Source organism: Otolemur garnettii, unplaced genomic scaffold (assembly GCF_000181295.1).
Source record: "Otolemur garnettii isolate 467f Iridium unplaced genomic scaffold, OtoGar3 scaffold00246, whole genome shotgun sequence".
In the NCBI taxonomy this organism is placed as follows: Eukaryota; Metazoa; Chordata; class Mammalia; order Primates; family Galagidae; genus Otolemur; species Otolemur garnettii.
Window position 1 is genome coordinate 308554 of NW_003852641.1, and position 17525 is coordinate 326078.

Here is a 17525-nt window from a genome sequence, read left to right on the forward strand (position 1 = left end):
TGCTGTCAGAAATGAACAGTGAGGTATGTTGGTCTCTCTGGGGATGGGTTGGTCACGTTGCCAGGACAGCAGATGATGAAGTATATATGAGGAAGGATGATGTGTGCTGTGAAGGAGGAGGAGTACGTGCAACTCCCAGTTTTCCCAGGACGTTGTTGGGTCTGTCTAGTTACTAAGCGCCTAGATCTATTCCTTTCACTCTGAATAGAGTCCCAGTCTGATGAAAGACAACAGAGTGACTGATTATAAACAACCACTAAATCAACATATTATCAAACTGGGTCACAAACCAAAGTTACAATCATCCTAATTAGAAAGTTTCTAAAATAGTGCTGTGATGCATTTCTGGGTTGTGTTTCTTCATGTGTTTGTCTGTACCCAGAATCTCTTTGGGGGAGTCTTCTTGGTCCCTATGGCGCAGGTGAGACTCATTTTCTTTCCCACTACATGCAGATGCCTGAGGGTAGCCCCTTAACTTCAACATCCCTCCTTCTGCCAAATAACCCCAATCTACACCATACGGAGCTCTTCTAAGATAGTGACAGAACTTTTGACGAAAGCCTCTGTTTCTGAGTATGAGATATTGTTTGTCACCTGTCCCATCAACTATGAAAAAAGTCAGAAGTAACGAAGCTAACACAGGAAACAAGACCTGAGAAGCCAAGAAAGCATCGCTGGCCTTCACCAGGCCCTGGCTCTGTTTTTAGTTATGGGGGGCAGTGAGTTGCTTCGGTGCTCAGAGTAGTGTGAATTGATTTTGCACACTTTACTGAGAAAGTCCTGATGAATACAACCTCCTTTCATTAACAGTTAGGTGATGGGATGGATCTTGGGCTGAGTCAGCCTAGGGCTAAGCCACTGACCATCATTGTGGTGCCACGGCTAGTACAGCACTTCAGTCCCTAAAGCGCTTGTATCTCTCACATTTGAAATGCAAGCACATTTTAATAGCAGTAAGCAAAGAAAAGAAATTAAAATGCAACATTAATTTTACGAGCTTCTTACAAATTGAAGTATTCCAAATAGAAAACTGACCTTAGCACATGCTGAACTTTGACCCTGAAGCTTTAGAAGCCAAGGGTTTTAGCCTTGACGTGGTGAAGAGCATCGTTACTTTTGAATGGTGGCATAATAGCTTTTCCTGTTATCAAGGAAAGAAGAAATGGGGATAGTGCATTCTGGTATTAACTCTAGAAGTAACAGTCAGGCTAGCCGCCTCTGCCTTCCTCAACACTCGTCTGCTGGACTCATAGACATATAGATATGCTCCACGTAACACCGTAATTCCTTCTGTACTGTGAGCAGATTGGTGCTCTTTGCAAGTGGTTTGGAGCTAGTCCTGCGTATTGGACTGAGCCTCAAGCATCTGGGAAGATTTCTGGAGCTGTCTTCCACTTCACCTCCTTTATCCCTACTGCCTCCCCCATCCCGAACCTGAGACCCCTGGCTGTGGCACTGAGACCCTGCCCAGAGAGCTGCATCCTGTTCTCTGTGCTGTTTAATATGCAGTTTTCTTTGTTTAGTCAGATTGGCGCCACAGTGACTCTCTCCACTTGGCCTACAGCATCACAAGCCACTGCCATAATGTGTCTCTGCTTTGGAATTCTTTGTGAATTGAGTGAAATTTAAAGACTCCATATTTCAGTGGCCTCTCAGTATGGCTCTACCTGGCTTCTGTCATGGTGTCCAGTCCCACATCAAAACCTTTTGCACATGTTTCTACATTCTTCATTGATATCTACTTGCCTTAAAAATGTCTGGAGCACTAAATTCACTAGATTTATACAATAAACCCCATAATCTATGAATTATTACTGGCTATACAAATATGTGATAGGCTGGCAGCACTAGTTAAGAGGTTTTTTTTTTTAATTACGCACTTGAGAGATCATGGAAGCTTGGTCCAATGTATTAGGAAGTGGTAATAGTGCTTTTTAGGCATACAACGTTTAACAGTAAATTGCACACAAGCTTTATGCACACTCTGTATATTGAAGGTAGATCTGATAGGATTTGCACAATCCTCGTTATGCGTGTGCCAGAAAGAGAGCAATCAGAGAAGATACCTATGAGTTTATCTTGAGTGATGGGAAAGACAAGGTTGTCATTTTCCTAGGTGTGATGATTGACCGAGAAGCTTTGGAGGGTACGGGGATAAAGAGCTAGTTTTAGAATTCTGTGCTTGTAGTATTACTAAAAATCGAAGTAAAGATGTAGCATTATTCAGGAGCTCAAAAGGCCACTTTCACTTCTAACACCAAGTGCAAAGTTCAGGGGTATCCAAGACCACCCTTATTCTGACACCAGATGCAACTTCAGGGACCCAACGATAACTCTCAAGTTTAATAATTTGCTGTAATGACTCTGAAAACATATTATACCTGTACATGTGTTAGGTTTTCAACACATTTGAGAAGAGAGAAAAATATAGAATTTTGGTTACTTTCTTTTGACTGTAAGTATGTATAATTTTTAAATGTTTTCAAGATCAGAATTCCAATTTGGAGTCTAGTTATACGAGTGTATTGTGGTTCAGGATAACCATGTGTGTCCTGGCTTCAAAGAGAACATCATGCCTAGAAAATATGGTCTGCAGTGTATTCCTTCCCGTTATGAAGTGTGAGGTAAACAGTATTATGGATTGGTTTAATGTCACTAAAAATGAGATTTTAATATAGAGATGACCATTATATTATATCACCACACCTATCCCACCACCTAGGGTCAAGCACCATATAGAAAGATGCCCATCAATATAGAACTGATATCAAAAACATTCTTTTTTTAATGTAACTATTTTTAAAATTTTTTATTAAATCATAAACACATATATCATGTATACATTAACAGATTTATGGGGTACAATGTACTGATTTCATATAGAATTAGGAATGCTTATATCACACTAGTGAATATATACCACATCTCGTTTACTTCGTTATTATGTTAAGACATTTATACTCTATACTAATAGATCCAACATGTGCCCTTGCATTATGCACCATTGGTGTGAACGTACTGCCCCAGGTAGACAATAATGTTAGTTGACCCTGCCAGGTGAATTAAAACGCATTGGTTACTTGGTTTCCAGTATATCAAGCTAATGTGTTTTTACATGTTCTGAGTTTTGAATTTATTAGTTTATATAATACTATAAAATACTTTAGTTTTCAAAAAGAGAGATCTCTGTACGGTTAGGGTTAGAATGAGGATTTCCCAAGGTGACTAGCCTTCTAATTTTATTTTGCATGACTTTGTTTTCCTATTCTGAGAAGGGAGAAAACCACTTCGCAAGCTTCCTCTCATTTCTCTATCTCTTCTACCTTATTTTTCAAACCCTGGTTTTTGTTATTGTCTATGTTCTCTGTACTGCAAAAATGTGTACACCAAGGAGAAGATGGCTGATCAAAATTGAAAGAATGAATGTTTTTCAGTGCCAATTTCCCACTCCTGTTAAAAGACTTTTTATTTCTCTCGTTATAATTAACTTCCTTCTCTATTTTTTACAGCATCATTATGCATCACAGAGTCCATAACTGGTGTACGTACACTATTTAGTTTGCTTTAAAACACTTCTGCAGCCCACATAAAATGTTCTAATAAAAATAACTCTTTGAAATGTCATACTTTGGCCACTCAATGAATTATTTTATCTTCTCGACTGAAAAAAAGGAAAGATGATCAAACATTGAATGCAGATGAGTCATTTTTAGCTTATTATACAATGCGTTTGGGGGGTGAGTCTGAGCTTACACAAAGACCACATTGACTGAAATGATAAATAGGCCTGATGATGAAGCCAGGTGGCAAATCACTAGTTTGTGTGGCTGCCGAAATGGATACCTGGGTAAGGGAGGAAGCCTGGGACTCCCTTCCTGGGCTGTGGTAGGGTTGGCCTGCTGGAGAGGTGGTGTGATTGATCTCTTTAGAAGAGAGCGCCAGCTGGAGCGTACATAAATGGCTCCTTCTGGATTCTCCTTAAAAGCTAAATTGATGGCAGCCTCTGAAAACAACAGCTCAGATCTCTGTCCCTGTAAGATAAAGATAAACTTTGATTTAAGCTACTACTAAAATAAGTGAATTTGGAAAAGGTAAAAAAAAAATAGTAATAATAACAATATTGCCCTCTCAGTGAAGGGATTAGAGGTAAGAGAGCATTACTCCTCTAATGAAATAAGGGGATAATTGCAATGTGGTGTTGTTCTTTGTGAGAAGATTTTCAGGAACCCATCTGTGCAGATTGTTTCTTTTCTACTATCATTATATCAACTAATTACATTAGGGGGAAAGGGGCATTTTAATTAAAAGGCTTTTTAAGGGGTTATAATTCTACTGTGTCATTAAATAACTGGGTACTACATTTGTTAAAGTAAACAATATTTTTGAAAATGGTTGTTTGCAAATTATTTATATTAACCACATTTTCAACAAAATAAATGTTTCTGCTTTATTTACAGAATAGATGTATCCTTTTGTTTTTCTATTTTGACTAAAGGATTGTAGGGCAAGACCACATATAAACCAATATCAATTATTTTGAGAGACTTATTTTTTTCCTAATAAAAAACACCCTTCATGGGACACAATTATAAGAGGGACTTTGCCTGACAAACGCAATCAACATAACCTGGTTCTTTGTACCCTTAATGAATCCACAACAATTAAAAAAAAAAAGAAAACCCTTCATTTTGCAAAGCCTAATATTTGTGTATGTGTGAGGTGGATTTGATTATGGTAATCTTTTCTGAAATTTGTCATTTTTAGAACATGGGAAGTTGCAAAAGGAAGCATTGAGGAAGATGGACAGAGATCCACAGAGGGAAATACATAGCTAAGAAGTAAAGGACATTGCTGTTGCTTAAGCCCATTTTTCTTGGTATAAAAATTTCATTTACACAAACTCCTGAGAAGCCATCAAATACCTCACACAAAATAAGTCAGTGAACATTGATGTTTTGGGTGTCTTGAATGCATTTTTTCATTTTGTCGTCTCCTCCTCATTCTCCTAAGGTGTTCTAAATAATAGAATTCAGACAGGGATTTGTACCTAAAGGTCAAAGAATAAGGATATCAAAGAATCAAGAATGAAATATGAAAAATGAGAAACAATATCACGGGGCATAAAACCCAAGAGACGCTTCCAAACACATATTGCAAAGGTGGTAGAAAGAGAGAAGTTCGAAATCATGATTCTACTGTCTGTATTCGAACAGCTCTCTGTATTGCTTCTGTTTGATTGAAATGCTGAACCATTTTTACTTAAAAATCGAATGTGAAAAGCCTTATAGAAACTACTTTTGTATTAAAAATGCCAAAGTCAAATCATATCTCATGCAGTTGAAGACTGAAGGAATACTACTATTCCAATCATTATATGTAGTTACAGAAGAGTGTCTTACACATAGGAAACATGCAGAAAATATATGTTAAATAAATGAATGAAGACAAAATTTCACTCACATTCTCAAGTAGAAGATGGAAGCATCGGTAGCAGCAGGATTTTTCTTAACTTTTTTACTCTTCAATATTATTCCCCAGGGAACCTGGCAACTGGAATCTGTTACATTAGTGTCAGCAGGGATGCATATGTGTGAGAAGAATAAGTAAACATTTATTGTACCTGATGGCTCAACGGCCTATCCACCTGAGCTCTTAAAAGACTTGAAATACTTGGCAGTATTTATACTTAGGATGAAGTCTACAGATACTATTTATGAATCTCAGCCTTCAGAAAATTTCTAGTCAGTCAAGCTTGTTCAGTTCACAACTGCTGGACTAATTTGTGAGTATATAACTCCTTTTCCTGTGGTAATGAGTTAATCCCTTAAAATATTATTTTAAATTTAGATGTTAGATCTTCTATCTTAATAACCATCAAGTGGTTGTCTTCCAACAACATACACAGTTACCAACATGTTTTTTTAAAATATGACTTTCTTCCCATGTAGACCAATATACCAACAATGTCAGGCCACTTATGGTGAGTCTAATGTAGTGCCAGTTTAATTTTTTGGTATTTTACAGGTTAATACATAGATGATTTTACCCTACTACAAAGAAGAAGAAATCAAAGCTGAGAGGAATAAAATACTTTACACAATACCACAGATAATAGATTTTTGAACTATTTCAAAGCCAACCCTCTGCTATGATACACTAAATTCCCCAAATTTACATTTGATTCGCACAGAATTCTGTGAAGTAAGTCAGCCAAAAGTAGGTTTATTTTCTTTATTCAGTCAAGGCTGCTTTTTGATGAGCCTGCATTTATAGCAATAATTTTATGAGAACGATAAACATTTAGAATAAAAAAATTAAGGTATAATCTAAATTAACAAGTCTTACACATTTTGTAAGGTATAATCTAAATTAACAAGTCTTACACATTTTGTAAGGTATAATCTAAATTAACAAGTCTTACACATTTGCTTTCTTGCGCTGAATACACATCTTACATTTCTGTAGTTTTAGCTTTTCTGGTCTGTCCTCCATAATATTGGAGTGATTCTTCTGAAATACAGATTCCAAGTTGGTGCTTCCCACAGCTCTTATTTTAAAGCTTCAACCCTTTCAGATATCTCACAAGGGCTTCTTAAGCAGCCCCATACCCACTTCCTCAACTGCACTTGTAATTAGTTCTTCTTGCTTCTTAGTATTTTTTGGCCCCCTCCTTCACCTCCGTGTCAGTACATAAAACTGTTACTTATTCTACCTGTTCCTTCCACTCTTTCTTTTTTAAAAATTTATTCTGGGATTGATTTAAATGTCATCTCTTCTGTGATAATTTCCCTGAATCCTTCCATTTTTGTTAGATGATCCCTTTAGATGTCTTCAACAATCTGTACTTTTCTACCAAAATATTATTCGACCATCTTCATTTGTAATAACATTTTATTCCCTGTATATTTTTAGTGTCGTATGCGCAGGAACATTGTCTACTTTTGTCTTTCATTGTACACCCAACATCATGATTGCTCTACAAGAGGAATTTAATACATATTTGTTAGGTACAAGAGTAAATGAACATTGTTCTTCCTCCTTTCTTCCCGTAGTCAGTTGTATTTATGGTTTTCTGACTCATTTTTCTTTGTGAAGTTGGGAATCATCCTCTGAATTAATTTATTGTCTTCTGTTACTAGTTATTACAATATAGTTACTGTCCTCTATGCCTGCTATGCCAAGGTGGTTCATAAACAAGCTGTTATATGACAGTTACTTAAAACCAGACTTATCTTGGGAAATTGCCTTCATTCTTTTTATGACCAGGAAATTTATCACCTAGGAAAATTATTAAAAATATACATGTATAATAAGTACTATCTCAAGATCCTCAATCAGTTGTTTAAATTATCACCAGCTCCACAGATTACTGTAATACCTTTCAAAGTTAAGGAACCACTGCCTTACTAGAATACCTTTGTTTGTTTATAAAACGTAGTTAAGCAATATTACCAACTTTTAGAATTTATTCTAATTTAATAGCAGAGAACTCCCTTTTGCAAAAAAACCAAAAATGTACAGCTTTCAATATATTGATATGTCTTGGTCAAAGTCATATCTCATTAAACACTCCTATGCTTAAGCAGGTGTTCCAATTCAAATATTTATTTTCACTTTTGTGTAGCTCCGTGTCAACACTTATACTCATTAAACACATTTTGATTCCCTAGAATCAGTTGTAGTATGTTTAATGGATAAATTTAGTATCAGTTACTTATGTACCATTTATTTTGCTATGGTTAGTAAATACTTCAATTTGTAAAAAAAAAAGTCACAATAGTATTATATTGTACAATTTATGCAATTGTTATGTGAATGATTTTAAATGTTGAAATTCTAAACTGACTTACAATGAAGTAAATTTTATGGGACAATGTTTTTTAAGCAAAACATACTAAGTATACACATGTTTGTGAAATCACATATTTTTTATTACTTTTTAATGATACATAATTGTACATATTTGTGAGGAACAATGTACTTTTCTGATACATGTATACATTAGGTTATGATCAAATCAAGGTAATTAGCTTATCTTTCATCTCAACATGTATTATTTCTTTGTGATGGGAATATGTAAAATTGTGTCTTCCAGCTATTTTGAGATATATCAGACTCTTAATTGTTGACTGTAGTCCCTTCTGTTCAGGAAGACACCAGCACTTACTCTTCCTTCCTTACTATAACTTTGTATCAACCGACCATCCTCTTTCCATCTCCTGCTTCACCTGCCCCTTCCCAGTCTCTAGTAACCACTGCTTTGTTCACTACTTTTATGAGTTCACGTTTTTTTAGATTTCATAGATGAGTGAGAACATGTATATATTTTTCTGTGGCTGGCTTACTTTACTTAATATAATGTCCTCCAGGTTTACCCATATTGTTGCAAATGGCAGGAAATTACAGGATTTCATTCTTTATGTAATACACACACATACGCACACACACACACACTCAGAGTTTGTTTATCTATTCATCCATTTTTGAACACAAGTTGAGTCTATACATAGGGATTGATTCTACATCTTAGCTATTGTGACTAGTGCTGTGTTAGGCAGGGAAGTCCAGGCATCTCTTTGATAAAGTCATTTTTTTTTTTTTTGGGCTATATACCCAGCAGTGGAGGAAATTTCATAAAGTGTTCTATAATAGTTGCACTAATAATTTTTAATAACACTAACAGTATATAAGGGTTCCCTGTTCTCCACATACTTGCCAACACTATTATCTTTCTTTTTCTTTTTGGTAATAGCCACTGTAACTGGAGTGAGGTAATATCTCATTGTAGTTTTAATTTCCTTGATAATTACTGATGTTGACCATTTTTCCATATACCTGTTGTCCATTTGTGTGTCTTCTTTTGAAAAATGTCTACTAGTGTCTTTTGTTCATTTCTTAATTGGATTTTTTTTTTGTTACTCAGTTGTTTGAATTTCTTGTATATTCTGGATATTAACTACTGCCAGGTATATAACTTTCAAATATTCTTCCATTCTGTACATTGTCTTGTTACTCTGTTGATGAATTCATGTATTTTTTAAATTGTGCCTCTTATTTGAGGGTAAAAATACTGAAAATTATTCAAGTTGTAGGTTATTATTCATCTTGTCACATATATTCATGTGACATTGCATATAAGAATCTTTTATTTATTTATAAAATTGAACTAAAAATTCCTTAGATTAGATTTTTATTCTCAACATCTCTTATGATATTTAATACACAGTAAATTTTTAAACCTAATAAGGTATATTTTTATTTCTGTTTCCAAGTACAGTTAAGTGTGTGTGTGTGTGCACGCACACACACACATAGAGAATTTGAGATTAATTATTTATAAATATTTTGCTTTATTATTGTCATACTAATACGGATGAAGGTAGTTTTTCGGAGGTTGAAACAGAGAAATACAGAGATAAGATGGGAAAAAAGGAAGATAAATACGAAGAAATAATAGAAGGAAATAAAGGGAATTGCTTAATTTGATGTAATCTATAATGGAAGTGAATGGTCCATTGTTTTCATACTCTTTTGTATAGTGGGTTGTTTAAATCAATTCTTAAATTAATTAAATTAATTGAAGATTATATAAATGAATAAACTTAATGATTTGTATCTGGTATTTTAAAATGCATCACATTTTTATGACTTATTCAAAATATATTCATTAATTTGATATATTTTGAAACATAATCAGAAACTACTTCTGTAAAAGAATGTTTACATTATTAATGTCTGGAGTAATATTTACTGCTAAATTTAATGTTACGCTCAGAAAAAGGTACAAAAATTAATTTTATTTCCTAAAGTAATTAATTATAGCTCAGGCTATTTAAAGCCTATTTTATTAAGGAAAGTTATGTTATTCTTACACATACATCAAATTGCACGTGCAAGTTATTCACAAAACCATTACTGGTAGATGAATATAAAAAGGAAGTAACCTGAGTTACTAATAATGGTTATTAACATAAATGCATGATAAAAGATGGTGTTCTTTAAAGAGAAACTGGAATAAAAATCATATACTTAGAGGACTTCTAAGACATAGTCACAAACAGTTATAAAACTAAATAAAACTATATTGTAAATGCACAGAAAATGTTCTGGAAGGACAACATTTCAAGCCATTTTAATAGTGATCACCCACAGGGGAGTAAAATAGAAGTGTACAGGTAGATTATTGTACTTCATATATTTAAATTTTATATTAACTTTTAGTCATGTATTTCTTTCATAAGTAGTAAAATACCTTAAGGAATTTGAAATGATTATTTTAACAAAATTAACGAAGGATCTGGAAGTTCTGCCAAAATAGGAATTTCAGTGGTTGCACCAAGATAACAAGGTCATGAAAATCATGCCAAGTAATGAGTGTTCTGCGAGTCTGTGACCCACTCGGTTGTCTCTCTAATATATGTGGTATTTTTCCTTCTCAATTAAAGGTCTCATTCGTTTGCAAGAACTTATTAAAGCTCCATCAAGGTACAACCTTCGACTTAAAATCCGTCAACTACCTGCTGATACAAAGGATGCAAAACCCTTACTAAAAGAAATGAAAAGAGGCAAAGAGTTCCATGTCATCTTTGATTGTAGCCATGAAATGGCAGCAGGCATTTTAAAACAGGTAATTTTTACTTAGTCTTTACTTCAGTTCTTAGTTTCTCCATAAACTTGCACATAAAGTATGTTTTTTTTAATTCAAAATGTTAATGTTATTGCTCAATTTTTAAAACTCAGAGAGATAATAATAGAAAGTCTGAAAATTGCTTTTAATTAGCTGTCTAAAAAGAAAAGTAGTATAAATATTGGTGATCTTATCTTGAAGTTTGAGGTTATTTTCAAGTGGTTACAATATGTTTGTAAATGATAGTATTCATTAAATATATGGTTATTTCTATTTTTTACTGACTAAAAAAGAGAAAGAAACAGAGTCAGCTATGGAGCAGCTCATCTACTACTATCAACCAGCAGTAAAAAGTTATAATAGGCCTACCATTTACTTGTTATCTATTGCAAGACAGCTTACATTTGTGATCTTATTTCATCATCAACGCAACCAAAAGAAGTAGGGTTTGTCTCCACTTTACAGACAAAGAAACCAAGTCCCAGAACAATTGAGTAACTTGACCAGTGTCAGGTACCAAGAAAATAACAGAAGGATTCATAGATAGTCTAATAATGTTAATAAGTATTCGTTCCAAAATAAGGCATTGCCTCCCTGAAAAGATACTTCTAAATCAAACAAAATGATTTGTAGCAGTAAAAGCTCTTAGTATTATATCAACATTCTTCAGACATACTGGGTAACAGAAATTGTTATTAGTCCATAGCTTATAGATAAAGGAAGTGAAATTAGAGGTTAAATGACCAGTATAAGGTCTTACACTTCATATAGTAGAGCCTGGATTTTAACTCAGTCTTTTGGATTTTGTTTTATAGAACTCCCTTATGGGCACTTGGCTGGCAATACAGTGGCTTTAGACTAGTCAATTGTTTTGAAACCTATCATATATAGGATAAAATATTTCTTATAGGGAGTTATATAGATTCAGATGTCAATTATATTTCATTAATTGTAACCACCAATAATAAATGTATAGTAACATAGTTAGTTTATTAAGCAGATGTTTGGCCAATATTTTAATATGAATGTTAGTTTTAGTATTAAAATATTTAATTGGACTTGGAAAACTCCTCTAGTTTTATATTAGGGTACTGAAGCATACCAGTGATTGGGGGTTTTTTGGTAATGAATAAAATGATCCTTTAAAATAACAGCTAATCTAAAGTCGGGATTTGTTTTTAATATGATTCTTGATCACATGCAGGATACACAGACTGGGACTAGAGTTCTTTCCTTTACTCTTGGAATCAGCAGAGCTCTGTCATTTCATTTACAGAGATGCTTTGTTGTTGTTTTTTTCTCTCGCAAAATATATGAAAATAAATTATTAGCTTTTTTTTTAATAAGAAGCTAACCCTGACTACTATAACTACTCTTATAGTTGTGTTCTCCACACAAAAGTTATGCCACACACCCCTGCATTGTACCTCTTAAGTGGGAACACCCAAACCCCTCTTTGACTCCCCCTTTCCTATAACCTGAATTGAAATGAGTTTTTCTCCTCTGTGGGCAGGAATTAGATCATCCTCTGGCTTCATATTAGGATTAAGTACATTGGATATATGGTTTTCCATTCTTGTGATACTTTTCTAAGAAGAATGTGTTTCAGCTCTATCCAGGTTAATACAAAAGATGCTAAGTAACCATCTTTTTATGGCTGAATAGTATTCCGTGGTATACATACACCACAGCTTGTTAATCCATTCCTGGGTCGATGGACATTTAGCTTGTTTGCACATCTTGGCTATTATAAATTGAGTCTTCTCATAAAGGAAGTGCAGTCTTCTTCATAAAATCTTTCCCCAAGCATACATTCTCAACAATTTTTCTCAAACTTTTTTCTGGGATTTTTAGCATTTCATGTCTTAGATTTACATCTTTTAGCCATCTTGAATTTGTTTTTCTAAGTGGTAAAAGATGTGGGTCGAGTTTCAGCCTCTTACATGTGGTTATACAGTTCTCTTAGCACCATTTACTGAATAGGGATTCTTTTCCCCAGTGTATGCCTTTATTTGGTTTATCAAAGATAATTCTTTATAGGCAGAATCCTCTGCTGTAGGTACCTCATGGTCCCCTGGGTTGCACTATTTGGTTTTTAATGTTGCCAGAATTTTTCTGTTGGTTCCTTCTCATGTATGCTTTTTTCTTATTCACTTCTTTTCCCTACTTTTTCCTTCTCACTGCCTCCTTCACTTTAAATTACCTTGTCTCAGATCTAAGGTGATGAAGTGTACTTTTGGCTTAAGGCCAAAAGGAAGAGTAAAAATCAGGGAGAAAGAAGAGAATAATAAAATAAAAAAGGAAAGTAGGGAGTATAAGAAAAGAAAGAGAGTAACAGGAGAAATAGTGTTGTTCTGCAAGATGCAGGTGTTGTTTGGCAGGATCCAGGTGTTGTTCACCTGGCTGTACCTGCAGCTCCAGGACTGTAGCAAAAATGGAGAAGCCCTTCCTTGCTCTTCATAAAAGTAAAAATGATATTACCAAATATATATATATATATGTGTGTGTGTGTGTGTGTGTGTGTGTGTGTAGCAATATATTGATATATTGCCTGGACATCAGGTGGCACTATGGTGTTAGGAGATGGAGAACATACACTGTTTTGCAGTGAAAAATTAGAGTGGAAGCCACTCTCTGAGTTATGGAGAAGATCAGGTCCTGTCTTCTTGACTTTAATCGCCCTCAATCAGGGTCTGTTTGCTTCATCAGCATATAGTCTCTGCAGAACTGGGGGCTCTGTCAGATTTGTGAGGAGGCGCATCACATGGTGTCCCCTGCCAACAATTACTGGGGAGCCTCAGCTCACTCCAAAGGTGGGTGCCCAATCTTGGCAAGTTCGCCAGAACCCGCTATGCATTAAACCCTGTGGACTGTTTCTCCAACATGCTCTTCCCACAATGGCAGCACCCAGCTAGCATCCAAGCCAATGGGAGATCTACCCCACCCAGGATTCAATCTTGGTTGCTGGCTATTAGAGTCCACACACCCAATTAAACTTTCCAAGGCTTCTCCAGTGGGTAGGATTAGCTCAAAATCAAAATACTGCAGGACAGTTCTTTCCTGTTCCCAGTCCTCTGGGTGGGCTGGCTGTCTACTCCCCATTTGCAAGCACTCACCTCTGTTCTGGTTTTCCTTAGCTCCAGACCTCCTTACTGACTCCTGTAGTCCACCACTGCTTCACCATGCCCCTGGAGTGATATCCCTGGGTGGGTTCCCCCACCTAGAGGTGGTTGGAATTTTCTTTCCTCTTCCTTATCATGAGTGGATAGTAAGGAGAAATTTCTAGTCTACTATCTTGCTCTGCCCATCATCTTTAATAATAGAATTTGCATTCTGCTTTCTTTCGGATAGATCTATTATTTATATTTGCTTTCATATGTGTAATCTGCTCAATTTGAAAAATAAAACTGGACTAAGATACTATTTAATATATATAACAGAGAAAAATACATAGTTTTAATAAGTTTAGTAGATGAAATATTACAGGAAAGGTAAAATGAGAACATAAAAGTTAAAGCAAGTCACAGTGACATTGTGCAGAACGTATCCTCAGAGGCACGTGATACTGGCTTGCTATATACATGGTGGTATTTTTAATTTACTTGGTCCTAGCAAGCATTTGTCTCACATTTGACTTTCTCAGTTATTCTAGAAACCAATTCAGGAAGAAAACAAATCGTTTCCTTCTAGTAGGGGCAGCAGTACAACTAATAGGTATCTAGTTTATGATGCATACATATTTTTTCTGAGATTCCTCGGCATTGGGTAATGTTGAAGCTCCAAGGTATAGTATAGGAGTTGGAGAGCAAAAATACATGAGCTTTCAGCTTATCTGACTTCATTCAAGAATGCATATTAGGATTCTCCAGAAAAAGGAAAGGCCTTATTGGGTTATACTTACTTGTTTATTTGTTTATTTAATTCATTTAAATTTATTTACCTAAAGTGACATTTTAATATTGAATGACAGTGAATTTGGAGTTTTCCTGTCCAACAGCTTTAAAAGCGATGGCATTTTTGGCTGACTAGATTTGCTCCGAGGCAAGGAAAGTGCACTAATTGATGTTCGTACCTCAATTCCACCTACATCCAGATGCATCAAAGAGAATACTGTAGGGAAGAGCCAGGGTGCTCAGAGGCAAACTTTAAAAGGACATTTTATTATAGAGAAATAATAGTGATCAAGGACTTCAAGGTTTACATCAGAGAGTGTAAAATTAAAAACCCAACTTTTAACCTAGAAAAATGAAAAAAAAAAAAAACAGATGCAAATAAACTCCCATAGCAGCAAGAAGTAAAATAAAATAAAACTGAAGAAATATATATAGAACCCTTCCCCCTCATTGTTAGCCCTGAGTGATAACTTGAAAGATAAACTGGTTGCAGATTGAATACTTAGATAACTGTATGTATTAATTTGTCATATAGCATTGTTAGCACTGCACCAGTTTAATGTTAAAGATTTATAAAATTGGATTTTATAGACATTAATCTCTGTTATTTCTAAGAGAGATGATTATGACCAATTTTCTATTGAAGCCACTCATTATTTGTACTTAAGAAGATACTAATTTTATTCTCTTTAATGCAGTTTGAGGTGTGCACACAATTCAGTCAAAGTAGCAGCAAGGTATGATATAATTAAAAGAAGGTCTAGAGCAAATGTTATATTTTAAAAAATCTGACTGAAAACTATTAACTAACCTTTCAAGAGAAATTTCTGTTTTTCATCAAAGAAGTAAGGTTACAGTGTAGATACTTAATCAAAAATAACTAGCTCTTTCTATTCTATTTTTAACTTTCTCTAGATCATACATCATAGCACCTGATTCTTGCTTTCACAATCAAAGGCTGAGAGAAAGTCAATGAAAGCCACAAACAGACCCCGGTTATCTTTTGTAGATTTCTTCCTAAGGTGATGAAGAAGAAACTCATAGCCAGAGTAGAAGAGTAGAATACACACGTCCAAAACCAAACCACCCTCTCTTCCCCCTTCTGCTGCCTCCTCAACTCCCTCCCAACCCTCCATCAGTGCACACTTTTATGCACTGGCCAGAGATATCCACGTTTTCAAATCCTCAAGGAGAACAAAGGCAAACATTTTAGACTGCACAGATTCTAAAATAAAAATGGCATAAGTTTTGTTCTAATCCAAACTCTCCTAGAGTTGGAGATGTGGAGTCTATGCTTACCCACTGTCTCACATGGGAAATTTATTCATTTTTATTATATTCTAGTTTTCCTCACCTATAAAATGAACATAATAATAGGACTTACTTCATAGGGTTTTTATAATGCTTAAATATGCAATGTGCTTAAAATAGTATGTAACACGTTTTCAGGCATTATATAAGTGTTATTTATAGTCATACATCTGAATCACTATTTCGTTTAATTACCTTTACCTCTATTTCTAAAAAAAAAAAGTATGGACAAAAATATACTGAGCTGCTGTTGGGTGGTTCTGGAGATAGGAAGCCTTCTGCCCATATTTATCAGGAACCACGAATGCTTTCCATAGTGATAACCTTGTAAGTTTTTTACTTTTAATAAGAAAAATTTTGTCTTATTTTGCTGAAGATGAAAACTTCCTCAAGATGTTGTTGGCTTAGGAGTTTATTACCCATTTGAGAAAGATTATTTGATAATTTGATTCCTAAGATTCCTCCCTCTGCTCTACTCTTCGATGTCCACTTTCATTAACCAGCATTTCTCCCTTCCTTTAGGTATTTTATATATTCCAAATTTTTTCAGACTTATTCCTTCCTTTTTAATTGAACAACTCATACTGTAGAACTATAAATTTTATGCTGCCTATTCAGTGATGCTGACCTATGAGCATGATGGGTTTTTGTACATGGAATACATAGGATGTGCCTGGGATGGCTACTCATTAAACGGTTTGTGTAGTTTGTGTAGTTAGTGGTTTGGGGAAGACTATTAATAGATGTGATTGGGAATAATTGTTTACTACTAAACTCTTCATTCAGTTCAAAAAGGAATCATTTTTCAATCCCCATTGCCAACTGCTACCTATTGATAAACAGTTATTTCAGAAGCATTTTCTATTTTCAGAAGAAATAACATTTGTCACTAGAAGTTCTAATTTAAAAGTCCTTATTTTAAGATTGATAAAATTGACGAGGAGTGTGGAGGAGTGTATTAATGGTTCAGTTTATTTATTGTTTGTTGAGAAATCCTTTTTAATTATACTTTTTTCAGTGGTAATGGTGATTTGTATTCCTTTCTTTAATGCTAAGAAATGTCTCTAAAATGATAAAAGCAAAAAAAGATCTGTTGGCATGTACTCTGTAATACTTTTTTCCTAATTGAATAATTGTTCATAAAAATGAAATGACGCTCCTCATTATAGTATTTGTAGTGAAGACATTACAAATATAATGAACTAAGATGTACTAATTTCAGGTTTTCTGGCAAATGTAATACCTTCTTTAATGTGTAAAGCTATAAGCTTTATAATTGCAAACATTCAACTAATGCTGTTTCGATCTAGAGAACTGGTTCAGAAATTCTTTCAGGAACCACTAATCTTCTTTAACTATTGGGAAAAGATTTAGCTTATCTCAATCTTGATATAACACGAATATTGTAGGTCGATTCTTTATGACATCTTGCCATTTTGTTCTCACTTATCAACATAATGTATTCCATATAACGTGTACCTTCAGTAATATTTTTTATTTTTTATTTCTTAGGCATTAGCTATGGGGATGATGACAGAATACTATCATTATATTTTTACTACTCTGGTAAGTAATTTATTAAACCATAAAGATAATCTTCTAAGTTTTATTATTATGACCTTTTTCAAGTGAAAAAGAAGGTTTTGAGTGAAAAGTTATGTAACGAATTGCATTTTTGTAGTTATACTCTATGT

General features: G+C 34.5%; 1 protein-coding gene across 3 annotated transcripts in view; it reads left to right on the forward strand.

Annotated features, from left to right (window-relative positions):
• GRIK2 (glutamate ionotropic receptor kainate type subunit 2) overlaps positions 1-17525 on the forward strand; it is a 656554-nt gene that overhangs the window by 247914 nt on the left and 391115 nt on the right. For all 3 annotated transcript variants that reach the window (XM_023508414.1, XM_003802378.2, XM_023508415.1), the window contains exons 4-5: positions 10446-10627; positions 17344-17397. In XM_023508414.1, the coding sequence (XP_023364182.1) occupies positions 10446-10627; positions 17344-17397 (236 nt within the window). The remainder of the gene's footprint in view (positions 1-10445; positions 10628-17343; positions 17398-17525) is intronic.